At 35.3% G+C, this 25,763-nt stretch overlaps 1 protein-coding gene across 1 annotated transcript in view; it reads left to right on the forward strand.

Annotated features, from left to right (window-relative positions):
• The first annotated feature begins 3,176 nt into the window (after window positions 1-3,176).
• LOC133653325 (peptidase inhibitor 16-like) overlaps window positions 3,177-25,763 on the forward strand; it is a 35,754-nt gene continuing 13,167 nt past the window's right edge. Inside the window, exon 1 of the mRNA XM_062052490.1 lies at window positions 3,177-3,602. Coding sequence (XP_061908474.1) covers window positions 3,309-3,602 — 294 coding nt within the window. The 5' untranslated portion in view covers window positions 3,177-3,308. The remainder of the gene's footprint in view (window positions 3,603-25,763) is intronic.

A 25,763-nucleotide genomic window follows, 5' to 3' on the forward strand; every position in this document is an offset into this window, starting at 1 on the left:
ATTTGACCTTTTTCTTGTGAAATTCCAACTCATTTTTCACAACAAGCTTTTTTATATGTGCATAGTATGTATATATTATTAATGTTGTAAATACACTTCTTTATATATCTAGAAAGGCTGGTTCTAAAGAGGGAGGCATTTTTCTCAGGTCTCAAGAAGGTGACACATACAAGAATGTGTGTGTGTGCGTGTATGTGTGTGTGTGTCACAGGAAGCTGAAAGGGTGAACAAATTAAAGAGAATCCCCAGGGTGGACAAAGGGGATATTAGACTCCAGCCTCATGCTGACTTTGTTATTGTAGTAGAATTTCTGACCTTTGACCTATATTGCATGTCTAATGGGAATGTACGCTCATTTGATTTCTTTCCTATTCTGTGCCAGTGGGACAAAAGTGAATGTTAAGTCGTGCCAACCTGTCTACAGAATGTGTTGACTGTCTAAAGGATTCCAGTTGTTATGGAACAGATAGGAAAAACAACAAGACATTGAGGCACTCGATAAGGAACAATGACGCATATAAAAAATGGCAGAAGACCGGAACTAGAGAGTGATTTTGGCTTGTGTGTGTCTTGTTTGCTCCGGAGTGACATGTGGTCTGTCTGCACGGCCAACTCAATTCAACCTGCACTTCTGATAATGGGTAAATACATTTGTTGTACTAAACTACTTTTGTTGCCTGTTTAAGCTTCGGACAATCCACTACATTATCACAGCTAAAGAGCGTGCCTTCCACTTGGTGACAAGTGAAGGCACAAACATCTCCAGCCAGGAAGGTCACAATGAGCTCCAGATTTCAAAACAAAAGACTTGCAGCATGTATTAAAAATGATGCTGATAGTAGAAGAGAGGTCAATAAAACAAAATAGAGGTCAATAAAACAAAAGAGAGGTCAATAAAACAAAAGGGGGTCAATAAAACAAAAGAGAGGTCAATAAAACAAAAAAGGGGGTCAATAAAACAAAAGAGAGGTCAATAAAACAAAAGAGGTCAATAAAACAGAAGAGAGGTCAATAAAACAAAAAAAAGGGGGTCAATAAAACAAAAGAGGTCAATAAAACAAAAAAAAGGGGGTCAATAAAACAAAAGAGGTCAATAAAACAAAATAGGGGGTCAATAAAACAAAAGATAGGTCAATAAAAAAAAAGGGGGTCAATAAAACAAAAGAGGTCAATAAAACAGAAGAGAGGTCAATAAAACAAAAGAGAGGTCAATAAAACAAAAGAGAGGTCAATAAAACAAAAGGGGGGTCAATAAAACAAAAAAAAGGGGGTCAATAAAACAAAAGAGGTCAATAAAACAAAATAGAGGTCAATAAAACAAAATAGAGGTCAATAAAACAAAATAGAGGTCAATAAAACAAAAAAAAGGGGGTCAATAAAACAAAACAGGTCAATAAAACAAAAGAGAGGTCAATAAAACAAACAAAAGAGAGGTCAATAAAACAAAAGAGAGGTCAATAAAACAAAAGAGAGGTCAATAAAACAAAAGAGAGGTCAATAAAACAAAAAAAGGGGGTCAATAAAACAAAAGAGAGGTCAATAAAACAAAAAAAAGGGGGTCAATAAAACAAAATAGAGGTCAATAAAACAAAAAAAGGGGGTCAATAAAACAAAAGAGGTTTAAAGGCCTACTGAAATGATTTTTTTTTTATTTAAACGGGAATAGCAGATCCATTCTATGTGTCATACTTGATCATTTCACGATATTGCCATATTTTTGCTGAAAGGATTTAGGATTTATCGTCGATTTTAGAGAAAATCGACGATAAAGTTCGCAACTTTTGCTCGCTGATAAAAAAAAGCCTTGCCTGTAGCGGAAGTAGCGTGACGTCACAGGAGCTAGTATTCCTCACAATTCCCCGTTGTTTACAATGGAGCGAGAGAGATTCGGACCGAGAAAGTGATGATTACCCCATTAATTTGAGCGAGGATGAAAGATTCGTGGATGAGGAATGTTACAGTGAAGGACTAGAGAGGCAGCGATGGACGTATCTTTTTTCGCTCTGACCGTAACTTAGGTACAAGCTGGCTCATTGGATTCCACACTCTCCTTTTTCTATTGTAGATCACAGATTTGTGTTTTAAACCACCTGGGATACTATATCCTCTTGAAAATGAGAGTCGAGCACGCGAAATGGACATTCAGTGCCTTTTATCTCCACGACAATACATCGGCGAAATGCTTTAGCTACGAGCTAACGTGATAGCATCTTGCTTTAACTGCATATAGAAACAAAATAAATAAACCCCTGACGGGAAGTATAGATAGAAAATCAACAATACTATTAGACCGTGGACATGTAAATACACGGTTATTGCTTTCCAGGCTGGCGAAGGTTAACAATGCTGTGCTAACGACGCCATTGAAGCTAACTTAGCAACCGGACTGCACAGAGCTATGCTAAAAACATTAGCTCTCCACCTACGCCAGCCAGCCCTCATTTGCTCATCAACACCCGTGCTCACCTGCGTTCCAGCGATCGGCAGAAGGACGAAGGACTTCACCCGATGCGTTTGGCGGCCCGGAGACGTAGGAAGTCAAGGTGAAGTCGCCGGCTAGCGCGGCTAGCGCGGCTAGCGCTCCAACAAAGTCCTCCTGGTTGTGTTGCTGTAGTCCGCTGCTAATACACCGGTCCCACCTACAACTGTCTTCTTTGCAGCCTTCATTGTTCATTAAACAAATTGCAAAAGATGTCCAGAATACTGTGGAATTATGCAATGAAAACAGAGCTTTTTGTATAGGATTCTACGGGGTACCATAACTTCCGTTACTCGGACTTCGTCACGCGCATACCTCATCATACCGCGATGTTTCAGCCGGATATTTCCCGGGAATTTTAAAATGTCACTTTATAAGTTAACCCGGCCGTATTGGCATGTGTTGCAATGTTAAGATTTCATCATTGATATATAAACTATCAGACTGCGTGGTCGCTAGTAGTGGCTTTCAGTAGGCCTTTAAGAACAACATATCAGATTATTGGACCTTTTTGCTGAGAAAAAAAAGTCCATGTAACAAAGTTGGCAAAGAGGCATGATGTGTGTGTGTGCATGCGAGTGTGTGTATGTTGTGTGAAATGTGAACAATGTGTGTGTGTGTGTGCACATGGAGGGGCGTGTCCTGCGCTCTTAAAGCAGCTGCCAGAGCGTGCGAGGCGCACATCTGCACAGGGAAGTCGCACATCTGCACAGGGAAGGCGCACATCTGCACAGGGAAGGCGCACATCTGCACAGGGAAGGCACACACTTTGACTTCACTCACCTCTCTGGATGTCCTCACCCCCCCCCGGAGGACTTCATTTCCCATCATGCAACAGCAGGGCACCGCAGAGGCCCAGAAGGTCAGCAGCGCCCAGCAGGGGGTCGCGTCGCCGCCAAAGGTCCACGACGCCGGGGCGTCTCAGCCGGAGCCGAGCAGGGGGCGCGGTGCCACCTGCTGCCCGACTTCAGGCGCTCCTATGTGGGCGTGGCTGGTGCTGGCCGCCCTGCTGGTGCCTGGAGCCTGGGGCGGCCTGAGCGAGGAGCAGGAGGAGATGCTGGTGGAGCTCCACAACCACTACAGGGGCCAGGTGTCGCCCAGCGCCTCCGCCATGCTGCCTCTGGTGAGTGCATCAACTAGGGAGAAGATCAATACAATTCAATCTTCTTCTTTGACATGATTCATTTCAATATATTTATATTATTACATTGGGAACGATTTTTAAAACAAGCCATTATTTATTATGGAAAAAAAATTATTAGAGATGTCTGATAATATCGGCCTGTCGATGTTATTGGCCGAAAAATGCTTTAAAATTTAATATCGGAAATTATCGGTATCGTTTTTTTAATCATTCATTCATTAGTATGGCGGTACTATCCTAGTACTGGTATACCGTAGAACTCTAGTACATTGTAACTACGATGCTTGTTAATGCTGAAAAATGCTTCATGTTGCAGTTTGCATAGAAGCTTCTGCAATGGGAATGAATAATTGACAGGTTGTCACTTTTGTATTCTTCTTCTGAATAGTAAAACAATTATTCCTGATGTGGTATAAAAAAATGTGTCTGGATGGACATCATTCTCCATGTCACACTCGTCTTTAGTGAGGGCCCTATGGCAACCATGGCGCCCTCTGAGGGCCGCTAGCGACAGTAAATATTTATAAAGTTAAATGTGTATTTGCCACGTTACACAATTTGTGTAGGTAGTTGTGTTTTATTTTTATTTTTATTTTATTTTTGAAATCCTCAGTCATTTGCCTATTCATTTTTCTTGTATATTTATTTATTTTGTGTATTAATTTTTTTTTTTGACAAAAAATGCTAAGAATATCTTGCACAGGTAGAATTAAAGTTTTGAAGTTATGCTCCAGAAAATTGATTCCCAACCAAATCGCAACTTTTATTTATTTGATTGTAATTTGACTCAGGATTATTGATAATCGATTTGAAAAAAATCTAATATGTATATATTTTGTTTGGAATAAAAACATTACACCACTAATATTGATAATGTTGCTTTTAAAATTTTTTGTTTTTCCTTTATTTTGTTATTGTATTTACTGTACTGTAATATACAATTCATTTTGAATGGGGAAAATGAAAATAAAAAACAGAAATTATGGGAAATCCGGGATTTTTTTTTTTAGAATAGTTGAAGTAGAGCACACAATTCCTGAACATGCTGAATATTTTGCAGTTGGAACAGTTTGAATCAGATGAAAAATGTGGGAATTGTGGAACTTTGAAGAATGTTCCATTCATTTCAATGGGAATTTCATGGAAATTTGGAAATTCGGTAAAAGCGGGAATTTTTTTGAAAATGGTAAAATATTAGAATTTTCTGAACGAGTGGTTGGTGTTGGAATTTTTCAAAAACAGTCGAGAAATGTTGAAGTAGTAACATTTTTAATTGAGAAATGGTACTACGGAATTCCTGGAATTTCGGGGAAATCGGAATTTTTCCAGTTTAAAAAAACACTTTGTTTTTAGTCCTGATTAAGAGGAATGATTTGACGGTGGAACGGTTGAAGTGGGTTAAAAAATGTGGGAGGAGTACTCGACAGAATAAAGGCTGAAAATAAGGTTTGGAAAACTGGGAACAATGGGAATTCCTGGAATTTTTTTGAACTTGGAAAAATGATAGTTTGAATGTCCAGGACGAGTGGAATATGGTTAAGTTAGAATGGTTTGAATTGGTTGAAAAATGTGGGAATTGTAGAAGTTTGAAAAATGGACAATTCATTTTGAATGGGGAAAATGAAAATAAAAAAGAGAAATTATGGGAAATCCGGGAATTTTTTTTAGAATAGTTGAAGCAGAGCACACAATTCCTGAACAGGCTGAATATTTTGAAGTTGGAACAGTTTGAATCAGATGAAAAATGTGGGAATTGTGGAACTTTGAAGAATGTTCCATTAATTTCAATGGGAAATTCATGGAAATTTGGAAATTCGGTAAAAGCGGGAATTTTTTTGAAAATGGTAAAATATTAGAATTTTCTGAATGAGTGGTTGGTGTTGGAATTTTTCAAAAACAGTCGAGAAATGTTGGAGTAGTAACATTTTTAATTGAGAAATGATATTACGGAATTCCTGGAATTTCGGGGAAATCGGGAATTTTTCCAGTTAAAAAAAACACTTCGTTTTTAGTCCTGATTAAGAGGAATGATTTGACGGTGGAACGGTTGAAGTGGGTTGAAAAATGTGGGAGGAGTAGTCGACAGAATAAAGGTTGAAAATATGGTTTGGAAAACTGGGAATTATGGGAATTCCTGGAATTTTTTTTAACTTGGAAAAATGATAGTTTGAATGTCCAGGATAAGTGGAATATGGTTAAGGTAGAATGGTTTGAATTGGTTGAAAAATGTGGGAATTGTAGAAGTTTGAAAAATGGACAATTCATTTTGAATAAGGAAAATGAAAATAAAAAACAGAAATTATGGGAAATCCGGGATTTTTTTTTAGAATAGTTGAAGTAGAGCACACAATTCCTGAACAGGCTGAATATTTTGAAGTTGGAACAGTCTGAATCAGATGAAAAACGTGGGAATTGTGGAACTTTGAAGAATGTTCCATTCATTTCAATGGGAATTTCATGGAAATTTGGAAATTCGGTAAAAGCGGGAATTTTTTTGAAAAAGGTAAAATATTAGAATTTTCTGAATGAGTGGTTGGTGTTGGAATTTTTCAAAAACAGTCGAGAAATGTTGAAGTAGTAACATTTTTAATTGAGAAATGGTACTACGGAATTCCTGGAATTTCGGGGAAATCGGGAATTTTTCCAGTTAAAAAAAAAACTTCGTTCTTAGTCCTGATTAAGAGGAATGATTTGACGGTGGAACGGTTGAAGCGGGTTGGAAAATGTGGGAGGAGTAGTCGACAGAATAAAGGTTGAAAATAGGGTTTGGAAAACTGGGAATTATGGGAATTCCTGGAATTTTTTTTAACTTGGAAAAATGACAGTATAACACATGCGGGGGTTCGTTGGCCGCTTCGTCTCGCATTAAACCAAAGGTGGTTCCCTAGTCAATTGGCCCATTTTTTGTTTATTCCGTGAATAGCGTCGCCATGGTAACATGAAATGTTCCCAATTTAAAACACGCCAATCGGCGCCAACGAGACCTTTCCGACGGTATAACGCATGTGGGGGTTTGTTGGCCGGTTTTGTCTCGTATTAGACAACGTAGGCTGGCCAATTTTTGGGGCAAAAATTGGCACAAAGTTTGCTTTAATCGTGAATAGCGTCCCCATGGTAACATAAAATGTTCCCAATTTAAAATACATTTATAGCTGGAAAGTACACCTTTCCGACGGTATAACACATGTGGGGGTTCATTGGCCGGTTTCGTCTCGTATTAGACAACGTAGGCTGGCCCATTTTTGGGGCAAAAATTGGCGCAAAGTTTGCTTTAATCGTCAATAGCGTCGCCATGGTAACCTGAAATGTTCCCAATTTAAAATACATTTATAGCTGGAAAGTACACCTTTCCGACGGTATAACACATGTGGGGGTTCATTGGCCGGTTTCGTCTCGTATTAGACAACGTAGGCTGGCCCATTTTTGCCCCAAAAATTGGCGCAAAGTTTGCTTTAATCGTGAATAGCCTCGCCATGGTAACCTGACATGTTCCCAATTTAAAATACATTTATAGCTGGAAAGTACACCTTTCCGACGGTATAACATATGTGGGGGTTCGTTGGCCGGTTTGTCTCGCATTAAACCAAAGTTGGTTCCCTAGTCAATTGGCCCATTTGTTGTTTATTTCGTGAATAGCGTCGCCATGGTATTAGACAACGTAGGCTGGCCCATTTTTGCCCCAAAAATTGGCGCAAAGTTTGCTTTAATCGTAAATAGCGTCGCCATGGTAACCTGAAATGTTCCCAATTTAAAATACAATTATAGCTGGAAAGTACACCTTTCCGACGGTATAATATATGTGGGGGTTCATTGGCCGCTTTGTCTCGCATTAAACCAAAAGGTGGTTCCTTAGTCAATTGGCCCATTTTTTGTTTACTTCGTGAATAGCGTTGCCATGGTAACACGAAATGTTCCCAATTTAGAATACGCCAATCGGCGCCAACGAGACCTTACCGACGGTATAACGCATGCAGGGGTTTGTTGGCCGGTTTCGTCTCGTATTAGACAACGTAGGCTGGCCCATTTTTGCCCCAAAAATTGGCGCAAAGTTTGCTTTAATTGTGAATAGCGTCGCCATGGTAACCTGACATGTTCCCAATTTAAAATACATTTATAGCTGGAAAGTACACCTTTCCGACGGTATAACATATGTGGGGGTTCATTGGCCGCTTCGTCTCGCATTAAACCAAAGGTGGTTCCCTAGTCAATTGGCCCATTTTTTGTTTATTTCGTGAATAGCGTCACCATGGTAACACAAAATGTTCACAATTTAAAACACGCCAATCGGCGCCAGCAAGACCTTTCCGATGGTATAACACATGTGGGGGTTCGTTGGCCGGTTTGTCTCGCATTAAACCAAAGTTGGTTCCCTAGTCAATTGGCCCATTTTTTGTTTATTTTGTGAATAGCGTCGCCATGGTAACATAAAATTTTCCCAATTTAAAATACATTTATAGCTGGAAAGTACACCTTTCCGACGGTATAACATATGTGGGGGTTCATTGGCTGGTTTCGTTTCGTATTAGACAATGTAGGCTGGCCCATTTTTGCCCCAAAAATTGGCGCAAAGTTTGCTTCAATCGTGAATAGCGTCGCCATGGTAACCTGAAATTTTCCCAATTTAAAATACATTTATAGCTGGAAAGTACACCTTTCCGACGGTATAACACATGTGGGGGTTCATTGGCTGCTTCGTCTCGTATTAAACCAAAGGTGGTTCCCTAGTCAATTGGCCCATTTTTTGTTTATTTCGTGAATAGCGTCGCCATGGTATTAGACAACGTAGGCTGGCCCATTTTTGCCCCAAAAATTGGCGCAAAGTTTGCTTCAATCGTGAATAGCGTCGCCATGGTAACCTGAAATTTTCCCAATTTAAAATACATTTATAGCTGGAAAGTACACCTTTCCGACGGTATAACACATGTGGGGGTTCATTGGCTGCTTCGTCTCGTATTAAACCAAAGGTGGTTCCCTAGTCAATTGGCCCATTTTTTGTTTATTTCGTGAATAGCGTCGCCATGGTAACACGAAATGTTCCCAATTTAAAACACGCCAATCGGCGCCAACGAGACCTTACCGATGGTATAACACATGTGGGGGTTCGTTGGCCGGTTTCGTCTCGTATTAGACAACGTAGGCTGGCCCATTTTTGCCCCAAAAATTGGCGCAAAGTTTGCTTTAATCGTGAATAGCGTCGCCATGGTAACCTGACATGTTCCCAATTTAAAATACATTTATAGCTGGAAAGTACACCTTTCCGACGGTATAACATATGTGGGGGTTCGTTGGCCGGTTTGTCTCGCATTAAACCAAAGTTGGTTCCCTAGTCAATTGGCCCATTTTTTGTTTATTTCGTGAATAGCGTCGCCATGGTAACCTGAAATGTTCCCAATTTAAAATACATTTATAGATGGAAAGTACACCTTTCCGATGGTCAGTTTCATCTCGTATTAGACAACGTAGGCTGGCCCATTTTTGCCCCAAAAATTGGCGCAAAGTTTGCTTTAATCGTGAATAGCCTCGCCATGGTACCCTGACATGTTCCCAATTTAAAATACATTTATAGCTGGAAAGTACACCTTTCCGACGGTATAACATATGTGGGGGTTCATTGGCCGGTTTGTCTCGCATTAAACCAAAGGTGGTTCCCTGGTCAATTGGCCCATTTGTTGTTTATTTCGTGAATAGCGTCGCCATGGTATTAGACAACGTAGGCTGGCCCATTTTTGCCCCAAAAATTGGCGCAAAGTTTGCTTCAATCATGAATAGCGTCGCCATGGTAACCTGAAATGTTCCCAATTTAAAATACATTTATAGCTGGAAAGTACACCTTTCCGACGGTATAACACATGTGGGGGTTCGTTGGCCGGTTTCGTCTCGCATTAAACCAAAGGTGGTTCCCTAGTCAATCGGCCCATTTTTTTTGTTGATTTCGTGAATAGCGTTGCCATGGTAACACGAAATGTTCCCAATTTAGATTCCCGCAATGGGCGCGAACGAGACCTCTCCCACGGTATAACATATGTGGGGGTTCGTTGGCCGGCTCGTCTCGTAGTGGACGTAAGAGTTTAGGATAGAAAAACTTAGAATAATAATAATAAAGTTTGAAGTACGAGCAATAATAATACGGGCTGCTTGCATTGCAGCAGGCCAATTTTTACAGTTTGTCCTTTATAATGTGTACAAAATAATAGGTGTATAAATGACACAATATGTTACTGCAGACTAATTAGGAGTCTTTGTTTGTTTACTTACTACTAAAAGACAAGTTGTCTCGTATGTTCACTATTTTATTGAAGAACTAAATGACAATAATAAACATATGTTTCATGTACACTAACATTTGTTGTTCAAATGACATTTTTTTGTGGTCCCCTTTATTTAGAAAAGTACCAAAAGGTATGGAAAAGTATCAAAATATTGGTATTGAGACAAAGTTAGTCACTTGTGAAGTCGGAGCCTCAGACACTGCCAGAAGTGGTGCAACAAAGCACGAGTGCACGAGTACATATTGTTTTCTTCACAATTGAGTGATTCCACATTTCCACTCAACTCCATCTACAAATTAAACTCTGACTGACTGACTACCACAATTTATATTCTCCATTTAGTGTTTCTTAAAGCCAGAAAGTTGGAATGACTACAGTTGTCATCTGCTTTTTTTTCTACAAAATGAAAGAACTGAATGAACGTCCCCCAAATGTCTTGCAGAAGGTCTTTCAGTTCCACGTCTTTCTGTTCAGCAATCATTTATGTTTCGTAGTGAATGCAAATGCGTGTTGATAAAGGTTTTCTTGTCCGCTGGTCCCTCAGTGTGGATGGTAAATGTAGATGTATGTTTATATGTACAGTATGTACCAGAGGTTGGGACCAAGTCATGGTTTTGCAAGTCACAAGTAAGTCTCAAGTCTTTGCCCTCAAGTCAAGTCCAAAGTCAAGACCGGAAAGTCCCACGCAGTCTGATAGTTTAGCACCGTTAAAGGCCTACCGAAAGCCACTACTAGCGACCACGCAGTCTGATAGTTTAGCACCGTTAAAGGCCTACCGAAAGCCACTACTAGCGACCACGCAGTCTGATAGTTTAGCACCGTTAAAGGCCTACTGAAAGCCACTACTAGCGACCACGCAGTCTGATAGTTTAGCACCGTTAAAGGCCTACTGAAAGCCACTACTAGCGACCACGCAGTCTGATAGTTTAGCACCGTTAAAGGCCTACTGAAAGCCACTACTAGCGACCACGCAGTCTGATAGTTTAGCACCGTTAAAGGCCTACTGAAAGCCACTACTGGCGACCACGCAGTCTGATAGTTTAGCACCGTTAAAGGCCTACTGAAAGCCACTACTGGCGACCACGCAGTCTGATAGTTTAGCACCGTTAAAGGCCTACTGAAAGCCACTACTGGCGACCACGCAGTCTGATAGTTTAGCACCGTTAAAGGCCTACTGAAAGCCACTACTAGCGACCACGCAGTCTGATAGTTTAGCACCGTTAAAGGCCGACTGAAAGCCACTACTAGCGACCACGCAGTCTGATAGTTTAGCACCGTTAAAGGCCTACTGAAAGCCACTACCAGCGACCACGCAGTCTGATAGTTTAGCACCGTTAAAGGCCGACTGAAAGCCACTACTAGCGACCACGCAGTCTGATAGTTTAGCACCGTTAAAGGCCTACCGAAAGCCACTACTAGCGACCACGCAGTCTGATAGTTTAGCACCGTTAAAGGCCTACCGAAAGCCACTACTGGCGACCACGCAGTCTGATAGTTTAGCACCGTTAAAGGCCTACTGAAAGCCACTACTAGCGACCACGCAGTCTGATAGTTTAGCACCGTTAAAGGCCTACTGAAAGCCACTACTGGCGACCACGCAGTCTGATAGTTTAGCACCGTTAAAGGCCTACTGAAAGCCACTACTGGCGACCACGCAGTCTGATAGTTTAGCACCGTTAAAGGCCTACTGAAAGCCACTACTGGCGACCACGCAGTCTGATAGTTTAGCACCGTTAAAGGCCTACTGAAAGCCACTACTGGCGACCACGCAGTCTGATAGTTTAGCACCGTTAAAGGCCTACTGAAAGCCACTACTGGCGACCACGCAGTCTGATAGTTTAGCACCGTTAAAGGCCTACTGAAAGCCACTACTAGCGACCACGCAGTCTGATAGTTTAGCACCGTTAAAGGCCGACTGAAAGCCACTACTAGCGACCACGCAGTCTGATAGTTTAGCACCGTTAAAGGCCTACCGAAAGCCACTACTAGCGACCACGCAGTCTGATAGTTTAGCACCGTTAAAGGCCTACCGAAAGCCACTACTAGCGACCACGCAGTCTGATAGTTTAGCACCGTTAAAGGCCTACCGAAAGCCACTACTAGCGACCACGCAGTCTGATAGTTTAGCACCGTTAAAGGCCTACTGAAAGCCACTACTAGCGACCACGCAGTCTGATAGTTTAGCACCGTTAAAGGCCTACTGAAAGCCACTACTAGCGACCACGCAGTCTGATAGTTTAGCCTACTGAAAGCCACTACTAGCGACCACGCAGTCTGATAGTTTAGCACCGTTAAAGGCCTACTGAAAGCCACTACTAGCGACCACGCAGTCTGATAGTTTAGCACCGTTAAAGGCCTACTGAAAGCCACTACTAGCGACCACGCAGTCTGATAGTTTAGCACCGTTAAAGGCCTACTGAAAGCCACTACTAGCGACCACGCAGTCTGATAGTTTAGCACCGTTAAAGGCCTACTGAAAGCCACTACTAGCGACCACGCAGTCTGATAGTTTAGCACCGTTAAAGGCCTACTGAAAGCCACTACTAGCGACCACGCAGTCTGATAATTTATACATCAATGATGAAATCTTAACATTGCAACACATGCCAATACGGCCGGGTTAACTTATAAAGTGACATTTTAAAATTCCCGCCACACTTCCGGTTGAAAAACTCCTTTGGACATGATTTATGCGCGTGACGTCACAAAATCCACGGAAGTGGTTGGACCCCGTCGAACCCGATACAAAAACCTCTTGTTTTCTTCGACAAAATTCCACAGTATTCTGGACATCTGTGTTGGTGAATCTTTTGCAATTTGTTTAATGAACAACGGAGGCTGCAAAGAAGAACGTTGTAGGTGGGATCGGTCGGTGTATTAGCGGCTAAGTACAATACTTACAGCAACACAACAAGGACTACTTACTACGCCTAGCCGATGCTTGCCGCCAAACCCACGGATGAAGTCCTTCGTCGCGCCGTCGATCGCTGGAACGCAGGTGAGCACGGCTGTTGATGGGAAGATGAGGGCTGGCTGGCGTAGGTGGAGCGCTAATGTTTTTATCATAGTTCTGTGAGGTCCGGTTGCTAAGTTGCTTAAATTAGCAACAGCATTGTTAAGCCTTACCAGGCTGAGAATTTTTAACCGTGTAGTTACATGTACATGGTTTAATAGTATTGTTGATCTTCTGTCTATCCTTCCAGTCAGGGGTTTATTTCTTTTGTTTCTATCTGCATTTGAGAACGATGCTATCACGTTAGCTCAGTAGCTAAGTGTGTCACCGATGTATTGTCGTGGAGATAAAAGTCACTTTAAATGTCCATTTCGCGTGCTCGACTCTCATTTTCAAGAGGATATAGCATCCGAGGTGGTTTAAAATACAAATCCGTGATCCACAATAGAAAAAGGAGAGAGTGTGGAATCCAACCTAAGTTACGGTCAGAGCGAAAAAAGATACGTCCATCACTGCCTCTCAAGTCCTTCACTGTAACGTTCCTCATCTACGAATCTTTCATCCTCGCTCAAATTAATGGGGTAATCGTCGCTTTCTCGGTCCGAATCTCTCTCGCTCCATTGTAAACAACGGGGAATTGTGAGGAATACTAGCTCCTGTGACGTCACGCTACTTCCGGTACAGGCAAGGCTTTTTTTTTATCAGCGAGCAAAAGTTGCGAACTTTATCGTCGATTTTCTCTACTAAATCCTTTCAGCAAAAATATGGCAATATCGCGAAATGATCAAGTATGACACATAGAATGGATCTGCTATCCCCGTTTGAATAAAAAAAATTCATTTCAGTAGGCCTTTAACCAGTCATTTTAAACATTTAACTCATTCGGACTTATATTCTGGTGCGCCCTATGGTCCGAAAAAATATGCGACGTATTATTTAAGAATTAATTATGTATACCACAAAGAAGTCTTTTACATTTAGAAAAAATTCATAATAATATGACTCCTTTAATGCGACTTATATTCTGGTGCGCCCTATGGTCCGAAAAAATATGCTATGTATTATTTAATAATTAATTATGTAGACCACAAAGAAGACTTACATTTAGAAAAAATTCATTATAATATGACTCCTTTTAATGCGCCTTATAATCCGGTGCGCCCTATAGTCCGAAAAATATGCTATGTATTATTAAAAATGTGCTATGTATTATTAAAAATATGCTATGTATTATTTAAAATGTGCTATGTATTATTTAATAATTAATTATGTAGACCACAAGGAAGACTTTTACATTTAGAAAAAAATCATAATAATATGACTTCTTTAATGCGCCTTATAATCCGGTGCGCCCTAGGGTCCGAAAAAATATGTTATGTATTATTTAAAATAGGCTATGTATTATTTAATAATGAATTAATTATGTAGACCACAAAGAAGTATTTTACATTTAGAAAAAAATCATAATTATATGACCCCTTTTAATGTGTCTTCTAATCCGGTGCGCCCTATGGTCCGAAAAATATGCTATGTATTATTTAATAATTAATTATGTAGACCTGACCTCGGATAAGCGGAAGAAGATGGATGGATGGATGGACGTAGACCACAAAGAAGTATTTTACATTTAGAAAAAAATCCTAATAATATGACTCCTTTAATGAGACTTATATTCTGGTGCGCCCTATGGTCCGAAAAAATATGCAACGTATTATTTAAGAATTAATTATGTAGGCCACAAAGAAGTCTTTTACATTTAGAAAGAATTCATAATAATATGACTCCTTTAATGCGACTTATATTCTGGTGCGCCCTATGGTCCGAAAAAATATGCTATGTATTATTTAATAATTAATTATGTAGACCACAAAGAAGACTTTTACATTTAGAAAAAATTCATTATAATATGACTCCTTTTAATGCGCCTTATAATCCGGTGCGCCCTATGGTCCGAAAAATATGCTATGTATTATTTAAAATGTGCTATGTATTATTTAATAATTAATTATGTAGACCACAAAGAAGACTTTTACATTTAGAAAAAATTCATTATAATATGACTCCTTTTAATGCGCCTTATAATCCGGTGCGCCCTATGGTCCGAAAAATATGCTATGTATTATTTAAAATGTGCTATGTATTATTTAATAATTAATTATGTAGACCACAAAGAAGACTTTTACATTTAGAAAAAAATCATAATAATATGACTCCTTTAATGCGCCTTATAATCCGGTGCGCCCTATGGTCCAAAAAAATATGTTATGTATTATTTAAAATATGCTATGTATTATTTAATAATTAATTAATTATGTAGACCACAAAGAAGTATTTTACATTTAGAAAAAAATCATAATTATATGACCCCTTTTAATGTGTCTTCTAATCCGGTGCGCCCTATGGTCCGAAAAATATGCTATGTATTATTTAATAATTAATTATGTAGACCCGACCTCGGATAAGCGGAAGAAGATGGATGGATGGATGGACGTAGACCACAAAGAAGTATTTTACATTTAGAAAAAAATCCTAATAATATGACTCCTTTAATGCGACTTATATTCTGGTGCGCCCTATTGTCCGAAAAAATATGCGACGTATTATTTAAGAATTAATTATGTAGACCACAAAGAAGTCTTTTACATTTAGAAAAAATTCATAATAATATAACTCCTTTAATGCGACTTATATTCTGGTGCGCCCTATGGTCCGAAAAAATATGCTATGTATTATTTAATAATTAATTATGTAGACCACAAAGAAGACTTTTACATTTAGAAAAAATTCATTATAATATGACTCCTTTTAATGCGCCTTATAATCCGGTGCGCCCTATGGTCCGAAAAATATGCTATGTATTATTAAAAATATGCTATGTATTATTTAAAATGTGCTATGTATTATTTAATAATTAATTATGTAGACCACAAAGAAGACTTTTACATTTAGAAAAAAATCATAATAATATGACTCCTTTAATGCGCCTTATAATCCGGTGCGCCCTATGGTCCAAAAAAATATGTTATGTATTATTTAAAATATGCTATGTATTATTTAATAATGAATTAATTTTGTAGACCACAAAGAAGTATTTTACATTTAGAAAAAAATCATAATTATATGACCCCTTTTAATGTGTCTTCTAATCCGGTGCGCCCTATGGTCCGAAAAATATGCTATGTATTATTTAATAATTAATTATGTAGACCCGACCTCGGATAAGCGGAAGAAGATGGATGGATGGACGTAGACCACAAAGAAGTATTTTACATTTAGAAAAAAATCCTAATAATATGACTCCTTTAATGCAACTTATATTCTGGTGCGCCCTATGGTCCGAAAAAATATGCGACATATTATTTAAGAATTAATTATGTAGACCACAAAGAAGTCTTTTACATTTAGAAAAAATTCATAATAATATGACTCCTTTAATGCGACTTATATTCTGGTGCGCCCTATGGTCCGAAAAAATATGCTATGTATTATTTAAGAATTAATTATGTAGACCACAAAGAAGACTTTTACATTTAGAAAAAATTCATTATAATATGACTCCTTTTAATGCGCCTTATAATCCGGTGCACCCTATGGTCCGAAAAATATGCTATGTATTATTTAAAATGTGCTATGTATTATTTAATAATTAATTATGTAGACCACAAAGAAGACTTTTACATTTAGAAAAAAATCATAATAATATGACCCCTTTAATGCGCCTTATAATCCGGTGCGCCCTATGGTCCAAAAAAATATGTTATGTATTATTTAAAATATGCTATGTATTATTTAATAATGAATTAATTATGTAGACCACAAAGAAGTATTTTACATTTAGAAAAAAATCATAATTATATGACCCCTTTTAATGTGTCTTCTAATCCGGTGCGCCGTATGGTCCAAAAAATATGCTATGTATTATTTAATAATTAATTATGTAGACCCGACCTCGGATAAGCGGAAGAAGATGGATGGATGGATGGACGTAGACCACAAAGAAGTATTTTACATTTAGAAAAAAATCCTAATAATATGACTCCTTTAATGCGACTTATATTCTGGTGCGCCCTATTGTCCGAAAAAATATGCGACGTATTATTTAAGAATTAATTATGTATACCACAAAGAAGTCTTTTACATTTAGAAAAAATTCATAATAAAATGACTCCTTTAATGCGACTTATATTCTGGTGCGCCCTATGGTCCGAAAAAATATGCTATGTATTATTTAATAATTAATTATGTAGACCACAAAGAAGACTTTTACATTTAGAAAAAATTCATTATAACATGACTCCTTTTAATGCGCCTTATAATCCGGTGCGCCCTATGGTCCGAAAAATATGCTATGTATTATTTAAAATGTGCTATGTATTATTAAAAATATGCTATGTATTATTTAAAATGTGCTATGTATTATTTAATAATTAATTATGTAGACCACAAAGAAGACTTTTACATTTAGAAAAAAATCATAATAATATGACTCCTTTAATGCGCCTTATAATCCGGTGCGCCCTATGGTCCAAAAAAATATGTTATGTATTATTTAAAATATGCTATGTATTATTTAATAATGAATTAATTTTGTAGACCACAAAGAAGTATTTTACATTTAGAAAAAAATCATAATTATATGACCCCTTTTAATGTGTCTTCTAATCCGGTGCGCCCTATGGTCCGAAAAATATGCTATGTATTATTTAATAATTAATTATGTAGACCCGACCTCGGATAAGCGGAAGAAGATGGATGGATGGACGTAGACCACAAAGAAGTATTTTACATTTAGAAAAAAATCCTAATAATATGACTCCTTTAATGCAACTTATATTCTGGTGCGCCCTATGGTCCGAAAAAATATGCAACATATTATTTAAGAATTAATTATGTAGACCACAAAGAAGTCTTTTACATTTAGAAAAAATTCATAATAATATGACTCCTTTAATGCGACTTATATTCTGGTGCGCCCTATGGTCCGAAAAAATATGCTATGTATTATTTAAGAATTAATTATGTAGACCACAAAGAAGACTTTTACATTTACAAAAAATTAATTATAATATGACTCCTTTTAATGCGCCTTATAATCCGGTGCGCCCTATGGTCCGAAAAATATGCTATGTATTATTTAAAATGTACTATGTATTATTAAAAATATGCTATGTATTATTTAAAATGTGCTATGTATTATTTAATAATTAATTATGTAGACCACAAAGAAGACTTTTACATTTAGAAAAAAATCATAATAATATGACCCCTTTAATGCGCCTTATAATCCGGTGCGCCCTATGGTCCAAAAAAATATGTTATGTATTATTTAAAATATGCTATGTATTATTTAATAATGAATTAATTATGTAGACCACAAAGAAGTATTTTACATTTAGAAAAAAATCATAATTATATGACCCCTTTTAATGTGTCTTCTAATCCGGTGCGCCCTATGGTCCGAAAAATATGCTATGTATTATTTAATAATTAATTATGTAGACCCGACCTCGGATAAGCGCAAGAAGATGGATGGATGGATGGACGTAGACCACAAAGAAGTATTTTACATTTAGAAAAAAATCCTAAAAATATGATTCCTTTAATGCAATTTATATTCTGGTGCGCCCTATGGTCCGAAAAAATATGCGACGTATTATTTAAGAATTAATTATGTAGACCACAAAGAAGTCTTTTACATTTAGAAAAAATTCATAATAATATGACTCCTTTAATGCGACTTATATTCTGGTGCGCCCTATGGTCCGAACAAATATGCTATGTATTATTTAATAATTAATTATGTAGACCACAAAGTCAGTGGGGCTGATCATGGAGTGACATCATGGTGTGACATCATGGTGTGACATCATGGCGTCACAATATGCTGGTTGTGCTTGGAGACAGACGCCGCTCTGCACTGTTTGCCAATCAGGACATTGTGTGTGTCCTGGTGGTGAGGTCACAGCCCAGACAAATACATTATTACTATTATTGACTTTGGATAAGAATATTATTACAGAAACAAATGACTTAACACTTTTTTCTGCCTTTGAGACTGCTGCACCACATGGTGAAATTGGTAGCGCCCCCTATGTGATGTAGGGTTATACGGTATAACAGTACTAGTAAAGTACCACCATACTAATGAATCATATTCAGTACTATACCGCCTCTGAAAAGTACCAGTCTCCACCATTTTTTTTTTTTTAACAGGCATGATGTCATGTCGTCGTCATGTGGTGACATTGCTGGTGTTAAGAGCAGAGGAGCATGTATGGCAGCACACACACACACACACACACACACACACACACACACACACACACACACACACACACACACACACACACACACACACACACACACACACACACACACACACACACACACACACACACACACACACACACACACACACACACACACACACACACACACACACACACACACACACACACACACACACACACACACACACACACACACACACACACACACACACACACACACACACACACACACACACACACACACACACCTTACAAGCAGACACAGTGTGTAGACAGAAAAGGGAGAATGGATGCATTTTAGTGTAAAAAGTAAAGATAAAGGTGAAGTTATAACACTGAAACACCCTCAGGAAGAGCTGCTTTAAGACATGGCTAGCTAGCTAGCAGCTAACGTCCATCCACAGTGTTTTAGCTACTTCTAAATAACTAATCCTGGCCTCCATGGCGACAAAGTAAGTTTATTTCAAGTATCGTTATCACTGGAGGATGAGGAATAGCTAAACATGCTTCATTACACACCGTAGGAGGATACAATAGCTCACCGGCGTCACAATGTAAACAAATGCCATGGGTGGATCTACACTTGACATCCACTGTAATGATACCAAGTACAGGAGTGTATATAGTTGATACTACTATGATTACATCGATATTGTTTAGCATCACAAAATATTTTTTAGTTTTTTTTAGTTTATAAAGTCAGTAAATACGTCCCTGGACACATGAGGACTTTGAATATGACCAATGTATGATCCTGTAACTACTTGGTATCGGATTCATACCTAAATGTGTAGTATCATCCAAAACTAATGTCAAGTATCAAAGAAGAGAAGAATAAGTGATTATTACATTTGAACAGAAGTGTAGATAGAACATGTTAAAACAGAAAATAAGCAGATATTAACAGTAAATGAACAAGTAGATTAAAAATCAATTTTCGACAGTTTGTCCCTCATAATGTGTACAAAATAATAATATTTAGAAAAGTATTGAAATATATTTTGGTACCGGTACCAAAATATTGGTATCAGGACAACCCCAATGTAATAAGTACGGTTTGGTTACTGTTCACATTCCTGTTACCTGGGTTCTCAACGGTACCAATTTTCAGTACTTTTGTTATTTTGACAAGAAACATATTTTAACATAAAAATTATATTTTGACGCAAAAATTATATTTTGACATGAAAATTATATTTTGATGTGAAAATTATATTTTGACGTCAAAATATTTTGACACGAAAGTGATATTTTGATACAAAAATGATATTTTGACGCGAAAATGATATTTTGACGCGAAAATGATATTTTGACGCGAAAATGATATTTTGACGCGAAAATGATATTTTGACGCGAAAATGATATTTTGACGCGAAAATTATATTTTGACAAGAAAAATTAATTTTGACATATACATTATATTTTGACATAAAAATGATATTTTGACATAAAAATTATATTTTGACATAAAAATTATATTTTGACATAAAAATTATATTTTGACGTAAAAATATTTTGACATGAAAGTGATATTTTGATACAAAAATGATATTTTGATGCGAAAAATATATTTTGACATCAAAATGATATTTTGATGCGAAAAATATATTTTGACATCAAAATGATATTTTGATGCGAAAAATATATTTTGACATCAAAATGATATTTTGATGCGAAAAATATATTTTGACATCAAAATGATATTTTGATGCGAAAAATATATTTTGACATCAAAATGATATTTTGATGCGAAAATGATATTTTGACATAAAAATGATATTTTGACACGAAAGTGACATTTTGACGCGAAAATCATATTTTGACACGAAAGTGACATTTTGACGCGGAAATGCCATTTTGACACGAAAATGCCATTTTGACATGAAAGTACTATTTTGACGCGAAAAATATATTTTGACATAAAAATGATATATTGATGCGAAAATGATATATTGATGCGAAAATGATATTTTGACACAAAAATTATATTTTCACGCAAAAATGATATTTTGACATGAAAATTATATTTTCACACGAAAGATATTTTGATGCGAAAATTATATTTTGACATATAAATTATATTTTGAGACAAAAATGATATTTTGACACAAAAATGATATTTTGACGCAAAAATTATATTTTGACGCAAAAATTATATTTTGACATGAAACTGATATTTTGATGTGAAAATTATATTTTGACGTCAAAATATTTTGACACGAAAGTGATATTTTGATACGAAAATGATATTTTGACACGAAAATGATATTTTGACACGAAAATGATATTTTGACACGAAAATGATATTTTGATGCGAAAATTATATTTTGATGCGAAAATTATATTTTGACAAGAAAAATAAATTTTGACATATAAAAGATATTTTGACATAAAAATGATATTTTGACATAAAAATGATATTTTGACATCAAAATGATATTTTGACATAAAAATTATATTTTGACGCGAACATGATATTTTGACGTAAAAATATTTGGACACGAAAGTGATATTTTGATACAAAAATTATATTTTGACACGGAAATGCCATTTTGACACGAAAGTGCTATTTTGACGCGAAAAATATATTTTGACATAAAAATGATATTTTGATGCTAAAAATATATTTTGACATAAAAATGATATTTTGATGCGAAAATGATATTTTGACATAAAAATCATATTTTGACACGAAAGTGACATTTTGACACGAAAGTGACATTTTGACACGAAAATGATATTTTGATGCGAAAATGATATTTTGACAAGAACAATTATATTTTGACATAAAAATTATATTTTGACGCGAACATGATATTTTGACGTAAAAATATTTGGACACGAAAGTGATATTTTGATACAAAAATTATATTTTGACACGGAAATGCCATTTTGACACGAAAGTGCTATTTTGACGCGAAAAATATATTTTGACATAAAAATGATATTTTGATGCTAAAAATATATTTTGACATAAAAATGATATTTTGATGTGAAAATGATATTTTGACATAAAAATCATATTTTGACACGAAAGTGACATTTTGACACGAAAGTGACATTTTGACACGAAAATGATATTTTGATGCGAAAATGATATTTTGACAAGAACAATTATATTTTGACATAAAAATTATATTATGACATAAAAATTATATTTTGACAAAAATTATATTTTGACGTAAAAATATTTTGACACGAAAGTGATATTTTGATAGGAAAATGCTATTTTGACAAGAAACATATTTTGACATAAAAATTATATTTTGACATAAAAATTATATTTTGACGCAAACATGATATTTTGACGTAAAAATATTTTAACACGAAAGTGATATTTTGATACGAAAATTATATTTTGACACGAAAATGCTATTTTTGTCACGAGGTGTTGGTGACGAACCCCAAGATGCAGAGAAGGCAGGCTTGGTACAGGAAAACATAATTTCATGTCCAAAATAAATGTAAAACACAAACCAGGGACTAGGAATAGCCAAACTGAAAACAGCAAACAGAAAAACTGGAAACAACTAACGGCTAACAGGATAACATGAAACAAGAAGCTAGGAGACAGCAAACTGTAAATAGCAATTAGGAACTAGCAAACAGGAACAGCTTACCGCAAACAAAGACATCGACAAGTATCAGCGACAATACTCCAGCCCAGACTGGATGGCAAGGCAGGTTTAAATAGCAGCCGGTTGATTGGCCCCAGGTGTGGCCAGGTGCCATTCAGCCGCAGCTGAGGGAAAACAGCACTCAGGGAGAAGAGCAGGAAATAACCAAAATAAGAGCGCTGACAGGAAATAAAAGACAGAGGAAAAACCAAACCATAACTAAACTGTCAGCGACAAACCTGACAATTTTGACACGAAAGTGCTATTTTGATGCGAAACATATATTTTGACATAAAAATGATATTTGACACGAAAATTTTATTTTGACATAAAAATGATATATTGACACGAAAATGATATTTTGACGCAAAAATTATATTTTGACACGAAAATTATATTTTCACATAAAATGATATGTTGATGCGAAAATTATATTTTCACATAAAATTATATTTTGATGCGAAACTGATATTTTGACGTGAAAATATTTTGACGTCAAAATGATATTTTGACGTGAAAATTATATTTTGACACAAAAATGATATTTTGACACAAAAATTATATTTTGACGCAAAAATTATATTTTGACATTAAAATTATATTTTGATGTGAAAATTATATTTTGACGTCAAAATATTTTGACACGAAAGTGATATTTTGATACGAAAATGATATTTTGATACGAAAATGATATTTTGACACGAAAATGATATTTTGATGCGAAAATTATATTTTGACAAGAAAAATAAATTTTGACATATAAATTATATTTTGACATGAAAATGATATTTTGACATTAAAATGATATTTTGACATAAAATTATATTTTGACATAAAAATTATATTTTGACGCGAAAATGATATTTTGACGGAAAAATATTTTGACACGAAAGTGATATTTTGATACAAAAATTATATTTTGACACGAAAATGCCATTTTGACACGAAAGTGCTATTTTGACGCGAAAAATATATTTTCACATCAAAATGATATTTTGATGCGAAAATGATATTTTGACATAAAAATGACATTTTGACATAAAAATGACATTTTGACATAAAAATTATATTTTGACACAAAAATCATATTTTGACACGAAAGTGACATTTTGGCGCGAAAAAGCTATTTTGACACGAAAATTATATTTTGATGCGAAAATGATATTTTGACAAGAAAAAATATATTTCGACATAAAAATTATATTATGACATAAAAATTATATTTTGACGGGAACATGATATTTTGACGTAAAAATATTTTGACACGAAAGTGATATTTTGATACGAAAATGGTATTTTGACACGAAAATGCTATTTTGACACGAAAGTGCTATTTTTACGCGAAAAATATATTTTGACGTAAAAATGATATTTTGATGCGAAAATGATATTTTGATATAAAAATTATATTTTGACGCGAAAATTATATTTTGACACGAAAGTGACATTTTGACGTGATAACGATATTTTGACACGAAAGTGATATTTTGACACAAAATGGGATATTTTGACGTGAAAATTATATTTTGATGCGAAAATTATATTTTGACGCAAAAATTATATTTTGACGCAAAAATTATATTTTGACACAAAAGTGATCAGAATAAGAATACCTTTATTGTCATTGTATGGAAAAAACAAAATTGGACAGCAATCCAGCTCAGTGCTTTTAAAACAAACCTACATAAAATAGTCTTAAAACAACAGCAATAATAATAGTGATATTTTGACACGAAAATGATTTTTTGACACGAAAATGATATTTTGACGCAAAAATGATATTTTGACAAGAAAAATCTATTTTGACATAAAAATTATATTTTGACGTAAAAATATTTTGACACGAGAGTGATTTTTAGATACGAAAATTATATTTTGACATTAAAATTATATTTTGACATCAAAATCATATTTTGACATCAAAATTATATTTTGACATTAAAATTATGTTTTGACGTAAAAATATTTTGACACGAGAGTGATTTTTAGATACGAAAATGATATTTTGACATGAAAATGCTATTTTGACACGAAAATTATATTTTGACAGTAAAAATATATTTTGACATAAAAATGATATTTTGACGCGAAAATTATATTTTGACACAAAAATTATATTTTGACACAAAAATTATATTTTGACACAAAAATTATATGTTGACACGAAAATTATATTTTGACACAAAAATTATATTTTCACATAGAATTATATTTTGACATGAAAATTATATTTTCACATGAAATTATATTTTGATGCGAAAATGATATTTTGACGTGAAAATATTTTGACGCGAAAATGATATTTTGACACAAATTTATATTTTGACATAAAAATTATAATTTTACATAAAAAAAATATTTTTACATAAAAATTTAATTTTGACATTAAAATTATATTTTGACATTAAAATTATATTTTGACACGAAAATTATATTTTGACGCGAAAATTATATTTTGACGCGAAAATTATATTTTGACGTAAAAATATTTTGACACGAAAGTGATATTTAGATACGAAAATTATATTTTGACACGAAAATGCGTTGACACGAAAGTGCTATTTTGACGCGTAAATGATATTCTGACAATAAAATGATATTTTGACATAAAAATGATATTTTGACACAAAAATTATATTTTGACACAAAAATGACATTTTGACGCGAAAATAATATTTTGACGTGAAAATAATGTTTTGACATGAAAATAATATTTTGACATGAAGATAATATTTTGACACGAAAATTATATTTTGACACGAAAATTATATTTTGACGTGAAAATAATGTTTTGACATGAAAATAATATTTTGACATGAAGATAATATTTTGACACGAAAATTATATTTTGACGTGAAAATAATATTTTGACATCAAAATAATATTTTGACATCAAAATAATATTTTGACATCAAAATAATATTTTGACATCAAAATAATATTTTGACATCAAAATAATATTTTGACGTGAAAATAATATTTTGACGTACAAATATTATTTTGACGCAAAA

This window comes from Entelurus aequoreus, linkage group LG07 (genome assembly GCF_033978785.1).
Source record: "Entelurus aequoreus isolate RoL-2023_Sb linkage group LG07, RoL_Eaeq_v1.1, whole genome shotgun sequence".
NCBI lineage: Eukaryota > Metazoa > Chordata > Actinopteri > Syngnathiformes > Syngnathidae > Entelurus > Entelurus aequoreus.